At 37.5% G+C, this 19,686-nt stretch overlaps 2 protein-coding genes across 3 annotated transcripts; both read right to left on the reverse strand.

Moving 5' to 3' along the window:
- Positions 1-376: 376 nt before the first annotated feature.
- On the reverse strand, positions 377-12,743 carry LOC125222916 (histone-lysine N-methyltransferase ATX2-like). Of its 2 annotated transcripts, XM_048125804.2 has the most exons (26): positions 11,918-12,743; positions 11,775-11,826; positions 11,553-11,627; positions 11,229-11,451; positions 10,539-10,662; positions 10,327-10,431; positions 9,393-9,505; positions 9,300-9,326; positions 8,922-9,014; positions 8,743-8,840; positions 7,749-7,904; positions 5,911-6,048; positions 5,656-5,703; positions 4,731-4,845; positions 4,519-4,584; positions 4,376-4,437; positions 4,182-4,238; positions 3,373-3,441; positions 3,073-3,271; positions 2,505-2,780; positions 2,286-2,347; positions 2,131-2,208; positions 1,782-1,877; positions 1,605-1,708; positions 1,388-1,534; positions 377-662 (listed from the first exon to the last, which is right to left on the reverse strand). In XM_048125804.2, exons 1-25 carry the CDS (start codon positions 12,484-12,486, stop codon positions 1,393-1,395), a joined length of 3,147 nt encoding a protein of 1,048 aa, XP_047981761.2. In that variant the 5' UTR covers positions 12,487-12,743; the 3' UTR covers positions 377-662; positions 1,388-1,392. The 2 variants fall into 2 exon arrangements, with proteins under 2 accessions (XP_047981761.2, XP_047981759.2); XM_048125802.2 differs by having other exon boundaries at positions 9,300-9,505; positions 11,918-12,742.
- Positions 12,744-15,313: 2,570 nt separating this feature from the next.
- Positions 15,314-17,899, reverse strand: LOC125185271 (uncharacterized). Its single transcript, XM_048081781.2, has 5 exons — positions 17,758-17,899; positions 16,873-17,437; positions 16,561-16,777; positions 16,008-16,453; positions 15,314-15,885 (listed from the first exon to the last, which is right to left on the reverse strand). The coding sequence occupies exons 2-5, from the start codon at positions 17,398-17,400 to the stop codon at positions 15,862-15,864; spliced, it is 1,215 nt and encodes a 404-aa protein (XP_047937738.2). The 5' UTR covers positions 17,401-17,437; positions 17,758-17,899; the 3' UTR covers positions 15,314-15,861.
- Positions 17,900-19,686: the final 1,787 nt, after the last annotated feature.

The following is a 19,686-nucleotide window of genomic DNA, read 5'->3' on the forward strand; positions in this document are numbered from 1 at the left end:
GACCATCTCCAATCATATACCAAAAATGAGACCATCGGCTAACGCCATCCCACCGCGGACGACCGCTCGTCCGTCCCGCTTTCGCCGACTCCGATAGCAGACGAACGCGACGTCCGAGCAGCTAGCCGGTCGCTATGGTGTGCGTTCGTCCGCTATTGCACATGCTCTTAGTAGTAATATAAATAGACTAATTCACAGATACAAATCACTGTGATTTTGCCTTTGTTTCACTAGATTCTTCTAAAAAAAATTCATTTAAATACATTTTCACTGTTATCATGATTCGAGGTCTACTGGTCGAATCGAAATAATATAGCATAGAATCAAAATTTACCCAAAAACTCAACCTCAAAATAACGAAAGGGACAAACAGATATTAACTAAACTGTGGTTTTTTTTTTTTAATTAAAGAAGAATGATACAAGCATTGTGGGCTTCTGCCAACTGATAAAAGGCATCACCTCTCAATCAGAGGCAAAACCTTTTCTTTTTTACAGACATGAGAATTATATAAGAATTGGGGATCCTTATTGGTCATATGTATCAATATACTGTAGTTTTTGGGAAAAATACTAAGGTACAACATCTCTAGTTCCGCCATGGCCGCCACGGCAACATCTTTTGTACTCTTCCCCGATTCCATGGTGCGCCAAAAAGAGCTTCTGCACGATATAAATATATGCAAACACCCATCAGTGCCAGAAATACGAGTGTAACTCTCATCTTGCAAGTATTACAGTCCAAGAAAATGGACGGACGCACAACCCATATGAAGAGATATTAAGAAGCACAAGTTGTTGTATCACTAACCAATTTGATCAGACTTATAATTTTAAAAATAGTGAGAGAGAGAAGGAACACGGAGATTGAAAGGTTTTAAGATGAGTAACGAATGTGGAACTTTCTGAATCGGATGATGCATCGTGCATTAGAATAAAAAGATGCGGAAAGTAGACCTTAAGCATTCCAGGCTAGTAAACTCTGATTCCTACTTCCATTCTATTCATTTGTTTGGTGTGATGGAATGAATGAGGGAATGGAATGCAAAGGAAATCCAAAGAAATTAACATTTTATTCCACCCTCATTCCATTCCATCATACCAAACATGGTTTATTGATTTTCAAATTAGTGATTTTATTGATAAGCAGTGGCGGCATAAGAATCTGCGTGAGAAACAGTGTTGCATATACGGGTTTAGACAAGGAAGGAATTCAGTAAGGCAGCAGTGTATCACGTAGACACTGAATTTTCAACAACAGATGCAAACAAAAATTGCAAATAAAACTCTTCATTTTATTACAGACTCCACCATTGTCAAGCAAAAGGCTCTTGAAGTATTCATTATTATATTATAGATATTATAGAAGACTATATGGAATAACTGACCTCTTTTATTCTCCTTTCCAATCTGTCAATTCACTGCTGGGTACATGTAGCTTTTTTAGTCTTTCTTCAGACTCGATGTCATTCACTGTACCCCGGCATCTAGAAGATCCACAATGACAAGCTAGTCGTTCACCAATTGAAGAAAATCTGCCACACAAGAAAACATGAGTACACTTATTGATAAAAAAAAGTATAATAGCTGGATGAGGTAGAAAACCTGTAATCATATGTTAGTTCTTCGCCATAATTGATATCTCGCTTCGCGAATATAATTATGTGGTTGTTGTCATTGACAGTAATTACTCTTGAATAACAGTTTGACTGTAAGAGGAAACAGTTAGTCTTCTGCAGGAACTTAAAAATAAACGATAAAGCTGCTAAATTCAACACATACTTCACATGAGTGGTTAATCAACTGTGCTATGCTTCCCGCTTTGGTGGCATCTAAAACACGATTATCATCAACCCGAAAAATATAGGTTCCAGCTCCCTGCACCGGAGAAACGTTAGGATATAATCCAAAAATAGGTATTTACTGGCACTTTATAAGCAGTCTTATGTGAGATGAAATACCGACACTCAATAATGATGCAGATTTACAGCTGAAGGTCATTCAATATGTGAGAGTTGAATAAATTGCAAACATAAGGAGTAAAAAGAATATCACAAACAAATGGCATTTTAATAAACTAAAGAGAAAATGCAATTCTAATAGGAAAATTGGATTAAAAGTAGAAACTTACCACTAATTTATCGTAAGATAAGTGTTCTCTTCTGTCGGCTACTGAACCCCGAATAATTTCCCCAGTATACTCAATCACCTTAAATGCAACAAAATGCCAACTTAATATGCAGAACTTCAGAAACTAGAAAGAAATGGTTTGTCGTAGCAATTTACCATGTCCCCAGCTTTATACGGAAGTTTAGTGAACACACCAAAACCATGTATACGAGACTTCCCTGTGGCCAAATTATTTTCAAAGGTAAATGATTAAATAGAGCACTTCCAAATGATCTATTGGATCAAAAGACAAGATTATGGAACTCGTGGTCATGAAAGAGAAACCTTAACCACAATTAGGAATCAAAACTAAACCACTAGTATAAGAAATATTACCATATGCCAGTCTCCTCCTATAGGTCTCCTTCATGTGGTTGTACTTATCAGCAACTGAAAGAAACTCGCGAGATGACTTTAGTTGCAAGCTTCTTAACTCCAGAAGGTCTACAGAGTGCTTGGAACCACCAGGTTCACTGGATGACGTTTTGTTCCACAAGGGCATATGATGGCTAAACCCACCTGGTATATGTGGCACATTCTCCACATACAAGCGCTTTGATGAAGGACCATCTTGTCCATTTTTTGCCCGCTTCTTCCGGTAATCATAAATTTCTAACAGACAAGGAAAAAGAGAAATCAGATACCCATGCAGACAGTGCTACTGTATTTCCAAAGAGATCCTCTTAAACATAGAACAATCCTACTTCCAATCTTAGTTATGGAGTATTTAGTGGACTAGCTTACACCTATTTGTCAAGCTAACCAGATTTTATGTCTCTCCCTTACTAAATTCCAAAATAGAAAATTAATAGCTATATAACACGATAAGAGGAGAAGATATTTTCTATCAGACGAAAACTGGAATTCTCATCAAAACTTGGGAGAATGGTAGATAAGAATATACCAGTACGAGCGCAACCGCTAGGGTTTATAGGTGGAATATATTCAGCATGTTCATCTTCCTTTTGAACAACTCGTTTGTCAGAAAGCATATTTTCAGTAGACTTTGGCCTGTGTTTCTGACAGAAAGAAAGAAGCTGAATGGACTGATCCTCTTCATCCTCATCAAGAGGAGCTGCATGGACTCTATCCATATCCTCAGGCTACATATACCATACACGAACCAAGTAAGGAAAGGAGTTTCCACAACTAATGGAGTATGCTTAAGCACATCGTATAAAATATAAATACACAAACATAATACCTCAAGGCAAAAGCCGGCAGCACGTGCACAGAGGGGATGGAATGCCACACAGCAATTAAAGTCGGTGCACTGAAGAGACATGATATATATAAATATAATGGAATAGACGCATAATTTCAAATTTTCAGAAGAAGAAAATAAAGATGAACATGGAAAAGTTTCTATAGAAGCATAGTCAAAAGAATATGAACTAACATAAATGTCAACTAACCAAACCAATCACCAATACATCCCGTCAGTAAAGTTAATAGATTTGTTCCACACTGGGCCTTTACTTTTCATGATTAATTAGATAGGTGATAAGTATTTTTATCCTCATTACTAGGATTCCTCAATCCAACCTTTTCCATGGAATATGAATTAAGCAAAACTAGATCACACAGTAGGAATTATCAAGGGCCTTGTGATATCCTAAAACTCCAATCCATCTAAGTAAACAAGGGACTAACCTATACTATAATCTAAGCTGATCCTCAAAAGTAAACACCACCCTTAAGAGGAGCATAAATTATTTTTCAGGATTACTGATCCCAAAAATACGCTGCAAGATGTGTGACAGCCATCAGTAGAATTTGATGCAGAATCACAGATGGACCCTTTGTGTCAAACGACAATATGTACTTGTATAAAACACATTATTAAACTCAGATAATGAATTCTGTTAAAGTTTGGGATCCAAAGTTGAAGAAGGATAGTGTACAAGAGTAACAAAACTAAGCAACGTCACCAGACCAAAAGCACACATATCAAAGAATGCATATTTAACACAAATTGCCAAACAATCAGCTAAGCACAAAAAAAGGATCTACCTGTATGCACGCTCCATAAGAAACGTGACAGATGCTGCAAATTAGCTTCCACCGATCCTTCACAGAAAATAAGAACTATCAACTAATGTTCAATCATGTAGAGTTCTTAACCAATGCCATCTCTGTGATTGGTAATCAACTGGGACACACAAAATTAATATTAAAAGAGCCAAACCTAGAAAGAGGGGAGATACCTTATTGATCCGATCAATCCCATCAATAGGTTCCATTTTTTTAATATCTGATAAACACGTTTCTGCATGAAAATAGACAATTAAGCTAAGAATTTTAGTTCCAAAAGGAATTAGCTATGAAGTTGTAGGGGAAAAATAGAAACCTGGAATCCATATGGCACAAGCCAGATGAGCCCAATGGCCATCTGCAGTGGGTTTCATAGCACCTCCTGAAGTTAAATTCATTCAGAACATTAAGCTGGTTTAATTTATTGATTATCGAATACAAACAAATGGTCGAATGAAGAAGTTGAAAAATTAAAGGTGGTATAATCTTAAAGTAGTAAAATTAAACGTGGTATCAATCTTAAAGTACCTACTACAGGACAAAGGTAGCATTGAGGAGATACAGGTGCTCCAGGACGACATAAGTTGCATAACCAAAGCACTCCACCACTGGGCTCTAGTTCACCATAGCATCTAGCATGCACCTGAGCAGGTAAACAGGACAAAAAAATGAGAGAAGCCAATAAAAATCCAAAACAGTGAAGTTGCCATATTCTTGAAACAGAAAATTAAAAGCAAGCAAAATTTCTGGAGTACAAATAATTAGTAGCATAACATACAGATGGCAGGATATCAGTCTAAAAGTGTTTTCGACAACAAAGTTAGCTGATGCAAAGTCAGGCTACCTTCCTCTGTAAAATCAATTTACAACAGAGAACACTCACGGTAGAGCAGTTTAAGGAACATCAATTGCATAACTTCACTGTTCAGTATAAGAAAAGATTTTAAGAAATTGTGAAGCTGCGCGATATCAGAAATCAGGCCATAAAGATTTTTTGCAAGCTTCTATAACTTGTGTGGGTGGGTTATCAGGAAAGGGAAGGGGAATAAGAAAATCAATGCAACCAGCAAAAAGTTCAAGCAATTGACAATAGATTTAGAACTAATAGACATAAGAACAGCACGCAGCATGGTCATGGTAAAACCATTGAATCTCAATACAAGAGTCTTGCCAACAAGTCAAGCAACACGATTTTTGCAAAAAACATTTTGGAGTTCCATAAAATAAAAAATTGAAATCAGTTAAAAAGGTATTAATTAAGTAGCAAGTTTCTGTAACATAAGTGCATAACACTGAGAATAAAGAAAATAAAATAGGAAAGCTATTTATAACAATGGTTCCTTGACAGAAAGGAGGACCAACTCGCTGTATTAATGTATATAACGGATCAATGCAGTTCATTTAATGACAAATCAGATAATAAATGTCCCAAGAATCCAAGATACGGACTTACCATCATCCTGCATTTGTCACACTGAAGAAATAAGTTGTTCTCGTACTCCTGAATTATATATTCAAAATCATTATTATTCAACACATGAAATATAGTTTGACTGGTAATGAAATTATGTTTAAATATATTAGAAAAAGATGAAGAGAACCACACTTTCTGTTAACTCATGCAATCTAGAGCAGAAGAAATCATGAAATGACAGAATCCAACTGAAACCTGAGTTAGGAGTCAATCCTTTTCCACAAAAAAAACTACCTCATCCATATGGCAAACATTGCACTTGTCAAGGTCCATCCATGTAACTGTAACAGGTCGGTAACCAGCAGACGAGTTTTTCATTTTCTTACAGGCCAACTGGGAACCCTTCGCAGCTGATCGGGAATTGGACATCTCCTGTAAAATATAATACATTAATATGAAAGCATATGTGATGCCATGTACAGTTTCGATCCGCCACAACAAATCAAATGAGTCATGCTCCAGAGTAAGTTAAAAGGTAACAGCAATTCATCCATCCCTAATATAATAAAAAATAATACTATGAGCATTCACTCAGACACTCTACAAGCCTCAATAAGGTAGTACCCGGTGTGTATAAATCAGTCAACTGAGATAAAAGATTTCACACATTACAAATTATTAAATGATAAGAAGCTATACTGCATACTTAAGTAATAGAGCCTGCTTGATTAAATTACTGAAACCCAAAACAAAAAATTGACGTCGCATGAAAATCTGGGGGATGGTAAATTGCACTACTGATCATCATTTGAAACACTACTTATGTGATCTTCCCAATATTCTACAGTGAGATGTTGCGATTTCAAGATCTTCAAATTTGGTTATCTAAAGAAATAAAATTTGCTAAGTTCTTTTTATCTTTTTCTTCACATTTCACCATCCATTCTCGTCAAAATATTCCCTTCTTCTCCTCCTCACCTCTTCAGCCCCCCTCACATCCGGCCCATGGCCATGGCGATGTCGGGGCCGGAGGCCACTCCTGCGTTGGAATGAGACCGGGTCATTTCCCTCCCTTTGCTTGTTCATTTTCCGCTTTGCTCTGGTAACTTGCTCTTCGTTTCCCTTTCTCAGCTTATTGGTCTTCTGCTTCATCATGGTAAGCTTGATGGTTGATGGGTGCGTAGATCTGAAGGAAAAGAGATGTTTTTGCAATGTTGACAGATTCGATGAGAAAAGGTGGTGAAGCTTTTAATAAGAGTGTAAATGGAATAGCAAAAGTTGTGCAGACAAAGAAGGTAAAACTGAAATGGCAAGCAGGGAGGGACGGAGGAAAGTGCAATGAAGAAGACAAAGCCAGTAAGAGAAACGAGGTGACAACAAAAGCTCAAGACGTCAAGAGGAAAGAAAGAAGCAGAACAAGAGCCAGAGGTTATAAAGAAAATGGAGATAAAGCAGGAAATCAACTTGCAGAATAAAATGGCTGATTACAAAAGATTAAAGCAAATGGTTGAGATGAGTTTCTCCATAGACCGCCGCCGTTTAGCTAAATGAGGTATTTTTAAGATTTAGGGTTTTGAAATCAATGCTCACCAACCTTTTTGGTACAAGAGGTCTTAATGCAATGACTTGTCACATTAATATTCGCCGAAGTTAAGAAATGGGAAAACAACTCTGCATACCAAATGGGCTATAATTACCCGAAATATTTCAAAATATTAATTTCTCTTATAGTTAGAGAAACAGTGAGTTGCATATTTGAGCGAGAAAAACTAAGAAGAAAATAGAATCTAGTTGTATCCAGGTACACAAAAAATTCAAGGCAATTCCTTTTTTATATATAAGAAAGTAGAATGAAATTGGATGTACCGGTACATGAGAGTCCAACTCATTTCTGTTCATTGAAGCACTTGAAAAATAATACTCATTTTAAGCATCACATAATTACCCATGTAAAGTTCTAAAAGATACTCAATATGGAAAGTTGTAGACCACTAGACCAAAATAATGAACACTCTATAGGATACGAATTTATTTATACAAGATATATGACAACCAAAGTAGATAGTAACATAGTATAGACTAGTAAATAACCTACTTTGACAAGGTTAAAATGGTGTTTGGTAAATAAGTACCTTTATGAGTCTGGAAACCTTTGGGTGGGAAAAACCAAACATATAAGAACCAGAGGAAAACTTCTGATCAGCTTTACAGTCTTTATTTCTGATTTGCATGATCCTGATCTTTTTGTAAATTTTATTCCAGCAAGCTGATGGTGTTGGTCCATTGAACTGCAAAATAAAGACAATAAAAACAAGACAAAGCTTGAGTGAGCAGGCTCATGAGTAGGCAGTAACTAACTGTAACAAGTCCAGACTTATAATGAAACAACTATGTCTCAATAATCTACAAGGGCTGCCTAGGCGCCGCTTTGCCTTGGGTAAAAGTTAAATACAGCCAGTTGACCGATATAAGCTCCCAAACCATACCTAATTGGAAGATTATAGTATTCCAACACATGAGACAAGGTGGAGCGGTTTTGGGAGTGGAATGCAAATGTTGTAATTGGGTGAACAGTAGAATGCGACAGAGGACAGTTCGGGAGTGGGAACTAGAGTTTGGGATTTTATTTTCTCAATAAAAGTCTCTGTGCTGAATGAGGTGGGCAAGTGCTCAATTCCATGTATTTCTGCGACGAGACACGTCAATGTTCTTATACTGGAAATGTGTTGCCGGAAATGCTTGGACATTTGTTTAAAAACGGCAAGATGTTGGATCAAATTATGTTATTCACCCTATTATTTATTTGATGACCAAGATTACAAAGTAAGGCTCCTGCCACCATATCCATTATTAAGGTTCCTTCATACAAGATTATATTTTATATGCCATTCTCTCTCAGAAAAACAAGAGGACAGCCAGCTTTAAAATCAGGCATTGGCAGGATTACTCTTCGACAGAAATTCACAAATTTACCAGTTTATTTTAAATATGAAACACCAGATACAAACCTCAGGCAGGGAAGGCATGACTTCACGGAATGAAAATAGAATGGCAAATAAAAAGGAGGACATATAGGGAAAGGTAAAAGGTGCCATGCAAATTTGATAAGATAGCTTTATCTGATACCTCTTCTCCATTATCTCCTTTAACTTTAAATAGAGGTTTGGTCCTCGAGTCGACATCTCTTAGTACTTCCATCTCATACATAGTATGCAACGTTGGATCTGAAGTAGAAAGTGAAATGTAAAATGGTAGCAGTGATGAGGGAGTAAGAAGTAACACATAATTTTAAATTATTAATTTACCTGTTAAAGATATAAACTTCCTTACAGCAGTGTATCCCTCAGGCCATATGTATTTCTCATTTTGGAAATTACTGGAGTCTCTGACAATCTTTCCTGCATAATGATTCACATGCACACACTGAATTGTCAATTATGATGTGAGCTCCTGCCTCGTTAAATATGCTGGATTAATTGATACCACGACATGGTCAAGAAATTAACTAATAAAGGTCCTGAGAACTAATGACCATTAACAGTAAGTTGCAGCCTTGAAGGTCCTTACAAACTATTCGAAAATACAATGTTGTGCCCAGACCAAAACTAACAGGGCCTAATATGTAAAGAGAAAGCAACAAATGCAGCCACATATTATCAATATGAGAAATTAACATGACTTACCAAGGCTTACTATTTGTAACTCTCCACCTTCCAATTTACAGCTTGTGAGATCATCAAGTTTCTTAAGTATCTCATCATAACTCAAAGACTCACCATCCGAGTGAGCACCATCTTCAGTCACCCCACTTCTATTATCCTTTACATCACGGTCAACACCATCTCGCAGCTGTTGCATTTTTACCGGTAGCCTCTGTTCACTAAGATATCTGATCACAACAGCTAATTCAGAGAATTCCAAGGAATTGTACTAGTGAAATAAATGAAAAGAATTTTAATTGCAAGTGATAAACAGACATCTCATTTTTATTCCTAACCTAGAATTTTAACATAAACACCTATAATATTTTCACCAGAAAATTGAAATGTATAAACATTGAATGTCTTCCACATGGTGATTTTGATCCAAGAAGTACAACAACTACAATGCCAGGATTGCCAGAAATACATTGGTGCAGTATTATTCAGCCATTATCCGTGTCCCAATTATTTTCACTGGGGATTGAATAACCACAAATGTTTCAACTTTCAACAAGCACAAATCTTAAGAATTAGGTGTCTAAGCTCTAATCAGCAAAATAATGTTTCAAGTATTGTGAGTACGCATGCCTATGGAAAACATGAAAAGCCAAGCAAAATTCAAAACATGCAAACGTCATACTTAGAGTTTGCCAGGTTCCGTCTCCAAATCATCCAACACAACTGAACACCCAGTTTGCTGATGCACTTCTTCATATTGAGGCTCAACTGGTACCAAAGGCATCTCATTTACCCCGAAATCCAAACACAGAAGGTAGGCAGTGCTAAGGTTTAAGGTCAAATCACTTTGGCTATGAGGAGTAATATTTTTTTTACAGAATAGACACAAGAAACAGAAAAATTAAGAAAATACGACTAAAAGAAGCAGACATGAATTACGAATTCACGACCATCCTAAGCACATCCATGTCGCTTGAGAATATCTGACAGCATTTGTACTGAACATAAAATATAGCATGAAAATCTAAGAATTCCGATTAAAAAAACTCACACTTTTGCCTCCTCCAATCCTCGAGCAAAAGTTGGTTTCTTGCACTTTGAATGACATGAGGAAAGAAGGCCCTTGAGGAATTGGATAACTTGTTTGCGTGGAACCCTGATAAAAAAAAAAGCAGATATAAATGAAGTAGACTGAATGGTGACAAATTTTTAGCAAAACAATCACTCTCCAAAGAATCTTCAACTTTAAGTCATAAATAATACCTAGCAAAATCATAGGTGCCAAAGAATTGTACAATCACAGACTTTTCTCCAGAAAGTTTGTTCAATCCCTTGTGTTTACCCACATGAGATTCGTCTAAAACAATTGCCGGCCACACAGCATGTCCTACATCAGAGAAAATAGAGGTAACAGCATATACTTAGAAAACTTGCATAAATTAGAAAGTAATGTGACAGACCGACAATTACAAACTAACAAAAGAGGAAGCTCAGGCAGCCAGCATATATAACAACAGAAAGAAACAGTACATGGGAGAACACAAATTCCCTGATCCCACAAAATCAGAAAATATGCTACAGGGAGTAATCATATTATAAATAATCAGATTATGTGCAGGGGCTGAAAAAGATGAGCTTGCAATGTATGTACACGGAGTGAAACAATGACATGCGCTTTTAATTTGTTCATAATATTTAATTGAGACTAAATTTAAAATTCTAAGCTCCTGGTGATGTGAGAAAAGGCAAAAAACCCTTTCTGTATCGTCTTACTATCTTAATGATATCAAAGTTTATGAAACCTTTCTATCTTTACTTATTGGAACCCATCAGATATAAAACTCTTAGATGAAATGAACTAAACTACTGAACTATAATGATCAGGTAGTGCAGTCCACTGGATAGACCGGCATTTTAACTTAATGTAAAGCCAGAAGCAGATAAGAGACAAACCAGTAAGTTTGGCCCAAATCAGATCACCAGTTTCTATCTCTTGGCAATCATCATCTAAAGTGGCGGCCAAAACCATCATCTCATTAGCATCAAGTTCATCAGCTTCCGGGCACTTCTCACATAACTTCAACCCCATACTTTGCATCTCCTTTAAAGAGATATGAAACTTTATACGTTCTTTAGATAAAACCAGATCTTCTTGCTCTCCATCCTCATACTTCAACTGCATAGTTCCCCCCACATATTACCAATGTGCCAGGATTAACTTAGTCGCATGATATAGATACACGTTAATAAATTAGTGTGAGGTAAAAGAGAATTTACATGGTGCCGACGAGTCTCATAATTGTACCCTGTTATATGGCCAGAATACCAGCTTGCATCCAGTGGCCAGTACACCTGTTCCATTCAGCAACAATTTGAACATGAAATGGGAGGAGAGATTAATTACATGTAAAAGTTATACAGATTGTCCGATTATTTCCACAGCAGATCAGTAACTGAAGAAATGTAATTATCACTGTTATTGGTTACTGAAGTTCTGACCTTGCATTGTAACTCAATGAACTTGTCTGGATCAACTCCCTCGAAACTCAGCCTGCACCCAAACAACAAAGTACAGACACCATGAAAACATCATCAACCTGTGAACTTGAGCACAAAAGGCTAGAAAAGGGACCGACACATACCGGACCCATTTCTTCATCCGTCGAGCTCCTGAATTCTTTACAACCGTCTCCGAAGAATCAATTTTTCGTTTTTTCGTCTTGCTATTATTAACAATCCTACCCGCATTCCTAGTTTCCCGAACATTTTCACAATCAGTTTTGTCAAGATCATCACTCAACGACGTTGGATCATCTGATTCTCCCGACGACTTACAATCACTCCCCAATTCCACATTCCGAACCCTCCTCCGCTTCATGACAGCCCCCTCCCCCCTTCCGTCAGCCTCCAATTCCGCATCCAAAAGCAGCCCCTTCATAAAATTGGTGCTCTCCTCCCTCTTCCGGCGCCTCGAGTAAACTATACCGAACTGAGACTCCAGCGTGATAGGGGGCTTCGTCAATTGACCATTGCCGTTGGTTTGCGGAGGCTTCCGCGCTGCAGCCTTGACCTTCTTCGATCCGGAGGCGGTGACGCAGGGAGATGTAGCGGAGTACAAGTCGCAGAGCGGGATGTACTTGAGGGGCGCTCCGCCCCTGGGAAATTCATCATCGTCGCTGAGCTTCGCACCGCCGTTTTCGGGTAATGCCATGGCTCTTCTTCAATCCCTCTGGCTGTGGGGAATAATTGGGTAATTTTTTATTAGGGTTTTTCAATGGTGGAGCGAAAAATTGATTTCCCGCCGTTGGCAGCTGGAGAGTGAGAGGGGCTTCTGTTTCTGCGGCTATATATATAGTGCTTCTCCTTTGACATGTGTGAATTGCAGAGACAAATAAACACTTCTTCTTCTTCTCTCCAACAAATCCTTCTTCAATTCCCATTCTTTTCGTTATTTCGATTTCTTTACACACTTATATTTTCTGTATTTCCATCTGTGATTATCTTTAGTTAAACAATATTAGTAACAAATTCGATAATCGTCCCTGTTTTTCTCGAGAATTGGGCAAATCTACAGAATTCAGTTAATGTGTGCGAGTTTCAAATAAAATAACCAACTTGTGATGATTTTTTCAAAAGATTTTCATCAATTAGAATAATACTACTAGTATTAATTTTCAAATATGGCCAGATATTGTAGTACTAACATTTACACGTGCAGTTTTGTGCGAGTTACCGATGAGCTATGTTTTAGATATTGTCGGGTCGGATTCATGGAACAAGATCTTAACACAAGTCGAATCAACTATTTGTGCGAGTTATAAAATGGAGATAGTTTAGCAACGGACTGTGTTTTAGACCTTGTCGGGTCACAATTAGTAGTACTATCATCAGCGTAGATCCATGCAAAAGGATGATGATACGGAGTAGTTGTTTGTGCGTCAAAACGGAAATAGGTTTGTAATTTAGATGTCGTCGACGAGTTTTTTAACGTGCACGTTACTTTCAAACACTAAGGAGTCGTTTGGTTCTAGTCATGGGTTTATAATATGTTCGGGCTTCAAATTGGTTTTTAATCGGGATGTGCAATTATGCATATGATAACATTTGTTTGGTTACATCATGGAATTATTCAATGAATACTTATTCAGGTGTTTGGTTTCATTTGTTTAGGAGACACATATGTTGAAATGACTTTTATGTCCCTAGGGTTGTATTCTTCACTCAAATTTGGAGCAATATAAACGCAGCTCCCTCCTTATTTTTCAGCAGCAGCAGCGGGAAAGTTATTTGGCCGTAAAGATTTTCTCCAAAAGCGGCGACTTAGCAAGTCTCTCCGAGGTTAGAAATTACCTGGTTGTCAATATTTTTGTGTTTCTTTCGTTTTTTTGCACGTTGAAGGATACGATTCATCTGTTAAATTTCAATTTTGTGTTTCTTTCGACTTGAAATTTCAATTTTGATTTTCTGTAATGGTGACTTTATTCATCTGTTAAATTTGTGAAGACCAAAACATCTTTGGTTTGTAATGGTTTAAGAGATGCAAATGTCATTCATTGTGTGGTTTAATAGAAATTCAACGTCAATTTGTAGTTTGATTGTTTGGTGGTGGTGGCTTAATTTGTTGGTACTGCAACTATTTAATCACTTGTTTAGCAAGTTCTCTACTTGTTTTTGCTGGATTTTGAGTTTTACAAACTGTGACTATGCCAAATCTTGACTGTGAATCCTACTATTTCTTCCATGCTTTGAAGCTATGGCCGATTCTCGAAGAGTAGGCCCCAATGCTAACTGCAACCAAGGCACTCGAGGAACTCAAGGTTAGGGTAGTAGTGACCATACTCATGTCTGTATACGAGAACGTTTTGTGGCACAACAAGGGTTGTAACTTTGATTTACTGTTTGTCTAATGTGTCCCAGGGAGTAGCCAAATCCGCAGGCACAGTTATCAGAGGAATGACAAAGGGCGTCGTTCTTGGACTGACCGCGAAGAAGCGGTCCTCATCTCTGCATTGAAGGATCTGGTGGCGCAGGGGTGGAAATCAGACAATGGGTTCCGAGGTGGCTACTTGAGCAAGATTGAAGAATGGATGCAGACCGAATTTCCGAGAACTGATATAAAGGCCAATCCACATATTCAATCTAAGTTAACTGCGTTGAAAAAGCACTACAACCTGCTGTCAAACATCCTGGATCGGAGTGGAGTTGGTTTCAATGTGCACGGAGATTTCAAGATTGACTGCTCTGATGATCAATGGGATCAAATCGTGAAGGTTTGTGGTCCATCTCAGGCTCTTCAAAATTGATTCTATTGCCTTTGTGCATTGTCAATTCATCTAACTATGTGCATATTTTGAATCTGATTAATAGCAAGACAAAGAATACCGTGGAATGCACACAAGGATAGGGCAAATGGACGTAATGCTGAAGGAGTAGTCGAGGCTGCGAATAATAGCTCTCCAAATGAGCCTGTGACTGAGATCGGAGAAAGTACTGATTACCTCCCAAGTTTTGATGATTTCATAGGTGAAGAGCAAGTTCAAGAAATGTTTGGGAACAATGTTGTGGATGATAGTAGTGCTCACAGTGGACAGAACACAAGCGGTCCCTCACAGGCTCCTCCAAAACCGAAGCGCAAACGCAAAGTTAGCGATGATGATTCTGGCTTCATCGACATGCTAGGAAAGATGCACACTGAGACGAACGCGCGTTTGGACACTCTGGCAGCGCGGATTGGCTACGAAATGGATCTCGGGAAAGCAAGAAAAGAAATCTTTCGTTACTTGTGCCTAGGAAAGGTAATGAACTCTTCGTAGACATTATGATGCCACTACTTCTGTGAAAGAGGATGTCATTACTTGATTAGATGATTCATCACCAACAACACTGTGTATGATAGCTGAAAAGAAAATACAGAGTTAGTTCATTTACTGTTGGCAAACAATAAGAGAAGAGATAATATTAATTCAAATTAAATTTCCATAGCTTGAAAATGAGGTGACAAAATAGATAATACAAGCGAATATAACCTGCTGCCACCATTCAAGTTCATCCACATAAGTGTCTACCATTGACAAAATACAGTTTCTAACAACAACCATACATAGGCGACAAAAATGCCGAGACATAGTCGAAAATGAAAATAACAAGTCAGTTACCCTAGAACAATTTTCCTAACACAATTCCTAGCAATAACAACATTAGACCAATGAAACACAACACATAGTTCATCCGGAGTTCAGCTTCACATCGGGCACAACCACTACAAACAGCTGCAGTTACAGACGCGCTTCTTTTGGTATCAGAAGCACTACTGACTTCTGTAGTTACAGGCGTGCTTATTTTGGCCTCAGAAACACTGATGTCTTCTGCTTTAGCTGGACGATAAACTTGATTCAATACGTAATTTGGCATCTTCCCATCTCCATGTCTACTGTGATAGTCGTCACACCATAAGAAATAGCCCGAATGTTTTGAATTGATGGGGCATTTGTAGTACCATCTGCCGCTGTGCTTTGCATCTGGTCCAGCACAAAACAACGACATCTTGCCCCCGCCACAAAGACACTCGGGTATCATATCTCCTCCGTCAGCGGAGGTCGCCATGTGGCTGCTGTAAATCATGGCAAAAGAAAAATAGTGTGAAAGGTCAGTAAGTAGGATAGGTTCAAACATTAAATCAAAATGCATATACAAATAAATCAAGATCAATCTGATATATATGAAAATACACACATTAGTCCACATAGAATTAGCCAGATCATCCCTCATTTGAGTCCACACTAGACTTGTTTCGACTTGATCAACGTATTCAACATCACCATCAACCTCCTCATTGACTAGATTATGGGGTGCACCATCAAGTTCTTGTTCGATTGGGTCGTTCAGCATCTCACCACGTATGAAATTATGGATTAAGAAGCATGCCATAATCATCCGAATTTGGATCTTAATCGGATAAAAACTCGCGCTGTGAAGAATGCCCCATCTCATCTTAAGAACGGCAAAGGCTCGCTCGATAATATTACGAGCTTTACTATGACGCAGATTGAACAATTCCCGCGCATTTTGCGGTCTTTGATTGCCATCACCCCATTCTTTCAAATGATAACGAACATTCTTGTATGGGGTCAAGAAACCTTCAGAGTTTGCATACCCATTATCGCACAAAAAGTAATTTCCTAAAAAAAACCAAATGCAGTTTTTAGTGATGTTATGAGGTATTAAACAAACAGAATCATTTTTTTTTAAAATTCAGCAAGTAGCAAGGATTAAGGTTTTATTAAGCCTTTGGGAACCCTCAATCCCCCTTCTCTACTAACAGCATCTCTAAGCACCCGGGAATCACCGGCTGAACCCTCCCAGCCGGGAAGAAAATATATGAATCTCATTCTGCGGTCACAGGCTGCAAGAGTGTTGGTCGAGATTTGGCCCTTCCACGTTCGATAACGCGGCTTATCCGCATTACTAACGAGGCAGGTCCCGTCCAAGGCGCCAATACACCCCTAATGTGAATCACAAAAATTTTGTAAAAAAATACACACCATCACAGTGAAAATTAGTTCAAGGTCAAACAATGGAATACACACTAATAGATTACCTTAAAATGTTTCCAACGAGAATCAACACAATTGTCAGTCACTGGCTCTAGTTGAGGCAGTAGAATGCCATGAAGCCGGAGGATCGCTCTCAAAACAAGATGAACATAATGGGAAATTGTTTCTCCGGATCGCCTAAATTCAAAGCCAGATATACGAATTTTCTTGTGGTGGGCTAGAATGCCTAGGAAAATAGCAACTTGTTCCTCTAGTAACACATACCTACCATCTCGCAACCCACCAACGTCTCTTAAAAGAATATACAAACGACCGAATGCGTTCCTATCCATACGTAGGTTATCAAAACAGTCTACATCACTGACTTTCAAGAGCCTATTCATATGATTCACTTGCGGCGGTATCCTATCTTTCAATGAATACCTAATTAGACGTTGTCTCGGACGACGTCTAAATCTCGTTCTATTTTTCAATTGTAAGTAAGTAATGACAGTCGCTTGTAATTTTAACAGATTCACTAATTCTTCAATCATATGGTACACGGCGTGGGATAAGCGAAATTGAGGGGCCATCGCCGCAAAGGGGATTAGAATAAGTGTGATCAGTTGACTGCACAAACAAAATGTTTAACAAATGTCTCAAGGGGGTGAAGAAATGAAATTTGTACACAGTTTAAAATTCAAGCAGACAACAAGCAAACGTGAATGCAGTGACCCACGACGACAAATAAAATAAATAAACCCAAGATTAATTTGGCACAAAATGAAGCCAAGTCCTCTAGTTTGAAATCGTATTAATTTGTGAAATTGCAAAAGAAAAACCCACATAAGAATTTCATATTCAGAAACTAGATCTAGAAAATGAATCCACCAAGATCCATTAAATACGGTCAAAAATTTGAAGAATTTAGTTTAAATTCAAGAACTCACCTTGTGAAACACAACGTGTGCTCAAACGGCAAATTGGAGTTCAAGGCTTTGGGCAGTTTTCCTTATCTCAGCGATTTGGGGCTTTCCTTATCTCATTCTGAAATTCAAAATGATGAAGTGAGGAAGGGTATTTGGGAGAAACAATGGCCTTATCTGGAGCGCAAGTCGATGCAAGATAATAAACAGCCCAAGATGTCCTGATAATAAAATGCCGAAAACTTAATGAATAGTGCGGGCCTCGTGCGGGCCGCTATTATAAAAACGGGCCACCAAAAGTAACCAAATGACATGATTTGTTCAGATAAATATTATAAACCTGAGATAAGTTATTAACCAAACGACTCCTAAATATTCATTTATATCATTATCAGTGTGTCTGTTGGATATTTTGATATTTTGATAGATACACAATTCCACGACAATAAAAAGTAAAGACTCTACTGCGCACGCACTACATTCATCGTCGCTCCCCCTCTACACTTGTCGCCTCCTTCCCTTCTTCCATTGTCATCTTCTTCTCCTTCCACCATATCATCACCAACCTCTGCAACGAATTTCTCGCCGTAGGAGACTCCCCGCCAATTCGATGTCTCTTCCCCCACCTTCTCAAAACTCACCTTGCACGTACACCAAACACGCACCGGAGAGTTGCTCTAAAAAATACTCCATTCATTTATATTATAGCTTGTGCCTTTTAACCGCGTGCTAATTCCAAACATATTCAAATATATGTGTTTATGTCGGTATATATTTTTAACTGATTTTATTTACAACATATTGATTCCATCATTAAAAATTCGATGAATACGTAAAGGTGGTGTTCGGTTGCCAAGATAAAATAATAGTACCAAGATATAATCTATGATTGAGTTGTGATATTATTTTAGTCATAGAGGATTAGCTAAGACTAATTATCTATGATTATTCATCTAGGGATTGAGTTGTGAAATTGAATCTAATGAAGCAAACACACTATAAATTTAATCCTGGATAAATCTTGCAAACCGAACACCCCAAAATATAGTGTAAGTGTTAACATTGCTCCTTAAAAAAAAGGTACTTCATGGGCCATATTTATTTACAAGGGATAAACTTCAATGACTCATTAACTCATATATCTTGCAATTTTAATTTTATTGTCGAAAATTAACTTAGAATATTAAAACTGACAATTTTAAATACTTTTTACAAAAAAAAAAAAAATCGATTACAAAAAACCTACACAACCTTCAATAGTCCCATATTTATTTACAAGGGATAAACTTCGATGACTCATTAACTCATATATCTTGCAATTTTAATTTTATTGTCGAAAATTAACTTAGAATATTAAAACTGACAATTTTAAATACTTTTACAAAAAAAAATCGATTATAAAAAACCTACACAACCTTCAATAGTCCCATATTTATTTACAAGGGATAAACTTCGATGACTCATTAACTCATATATCTTGCAATTTTAATTTTATTGTCGAAAATTAACTTAGAATATTAAAACTGACAATTTTAAATACTTTTTACAAAAAAAAAATCGATTACAAAATACCTACCCAACCTTCAATAGTCCAATTAAGGTTTGCGTATTTGCAGTTTTACTTTTGCCATCATAATTTTTTTGTCTATATATATTTTTCCTCTTATCATAACATTTTATAATGGAAAATTTATAAACGATGCATCTTAAATGAAAGATTAGGAAAATATAATAAGAGTAATTTTTTTTATAAATTCTGTACTTTTTTTTTTAATAACAAGAAGAGGGCGTCGCCCTAAAGTTAAAACACCACCCCTACATTGGGCACATATGACCGTGGGTAGTCCCCATCCGGTCATTCAACAACAAATTCATCACCTCACTCGGTGCCTCGTCAAACACCACTAGCCCAGACTGCATGTTCACACCCAAATTTGCCATAAAGTCTGCAAC

Source organism: Salvia hispanica, chromosome 1, assembly GCF_029641045.1.
Source record: "Salvia hispanica isolate PSC_SH4W2 chromosome 1, Shi_PSC_v1, whole genome shotgun sequence".
NCBI lineage: Eukaryota > Viridiplantae > Streptophyta > Magnoliopsida > Lamiales > Lamiaceae > Salvia > Salvia hispanica.

Coding starts and splice junctions, on each gene's coding strand:
- LOC125185271 (XM_048081781.2), bottom strand. CDS start 17,400: ATGGCCCCTCAATTTCGCTTATCCCACGCCGTGTACCATATGATTGAA. Junction 16,778..16,872: donor CTCGTTGGAAACATTTTAAG/GTAATCTATTAG, acceptor GATTCACATTAG/GGGTGTATTGGCGCCTTGGA. Junction 15,886..16,007: donor CTAATTCTATGTGGACTAAT/GTGTGTATTTTC, acceptor CATGATTTACAG/CAGCCACATGGCGACCTCCG.
- LOC125222916 (XM_048125802.2), bottom strand. CDS start 12,486: ATGGCATTACCCGAAAACGGCGGTGCGAAGCTCAGCGACGATGATGAA. Junction 10,663..11,228: donor GATTTGGGCCAAACTTACTG/GTTTGTCTCTTA, acceptor TCTCTGATGTAG/GACATGCTGTGTGGCCGGCA. Junction 10,432..10,538: donor GGCACCTATGATTTTGCTAG/GTATTATTTATG, acceptor TTTTTTTATCAG/GGTTCCACGCAAACAAGTTA.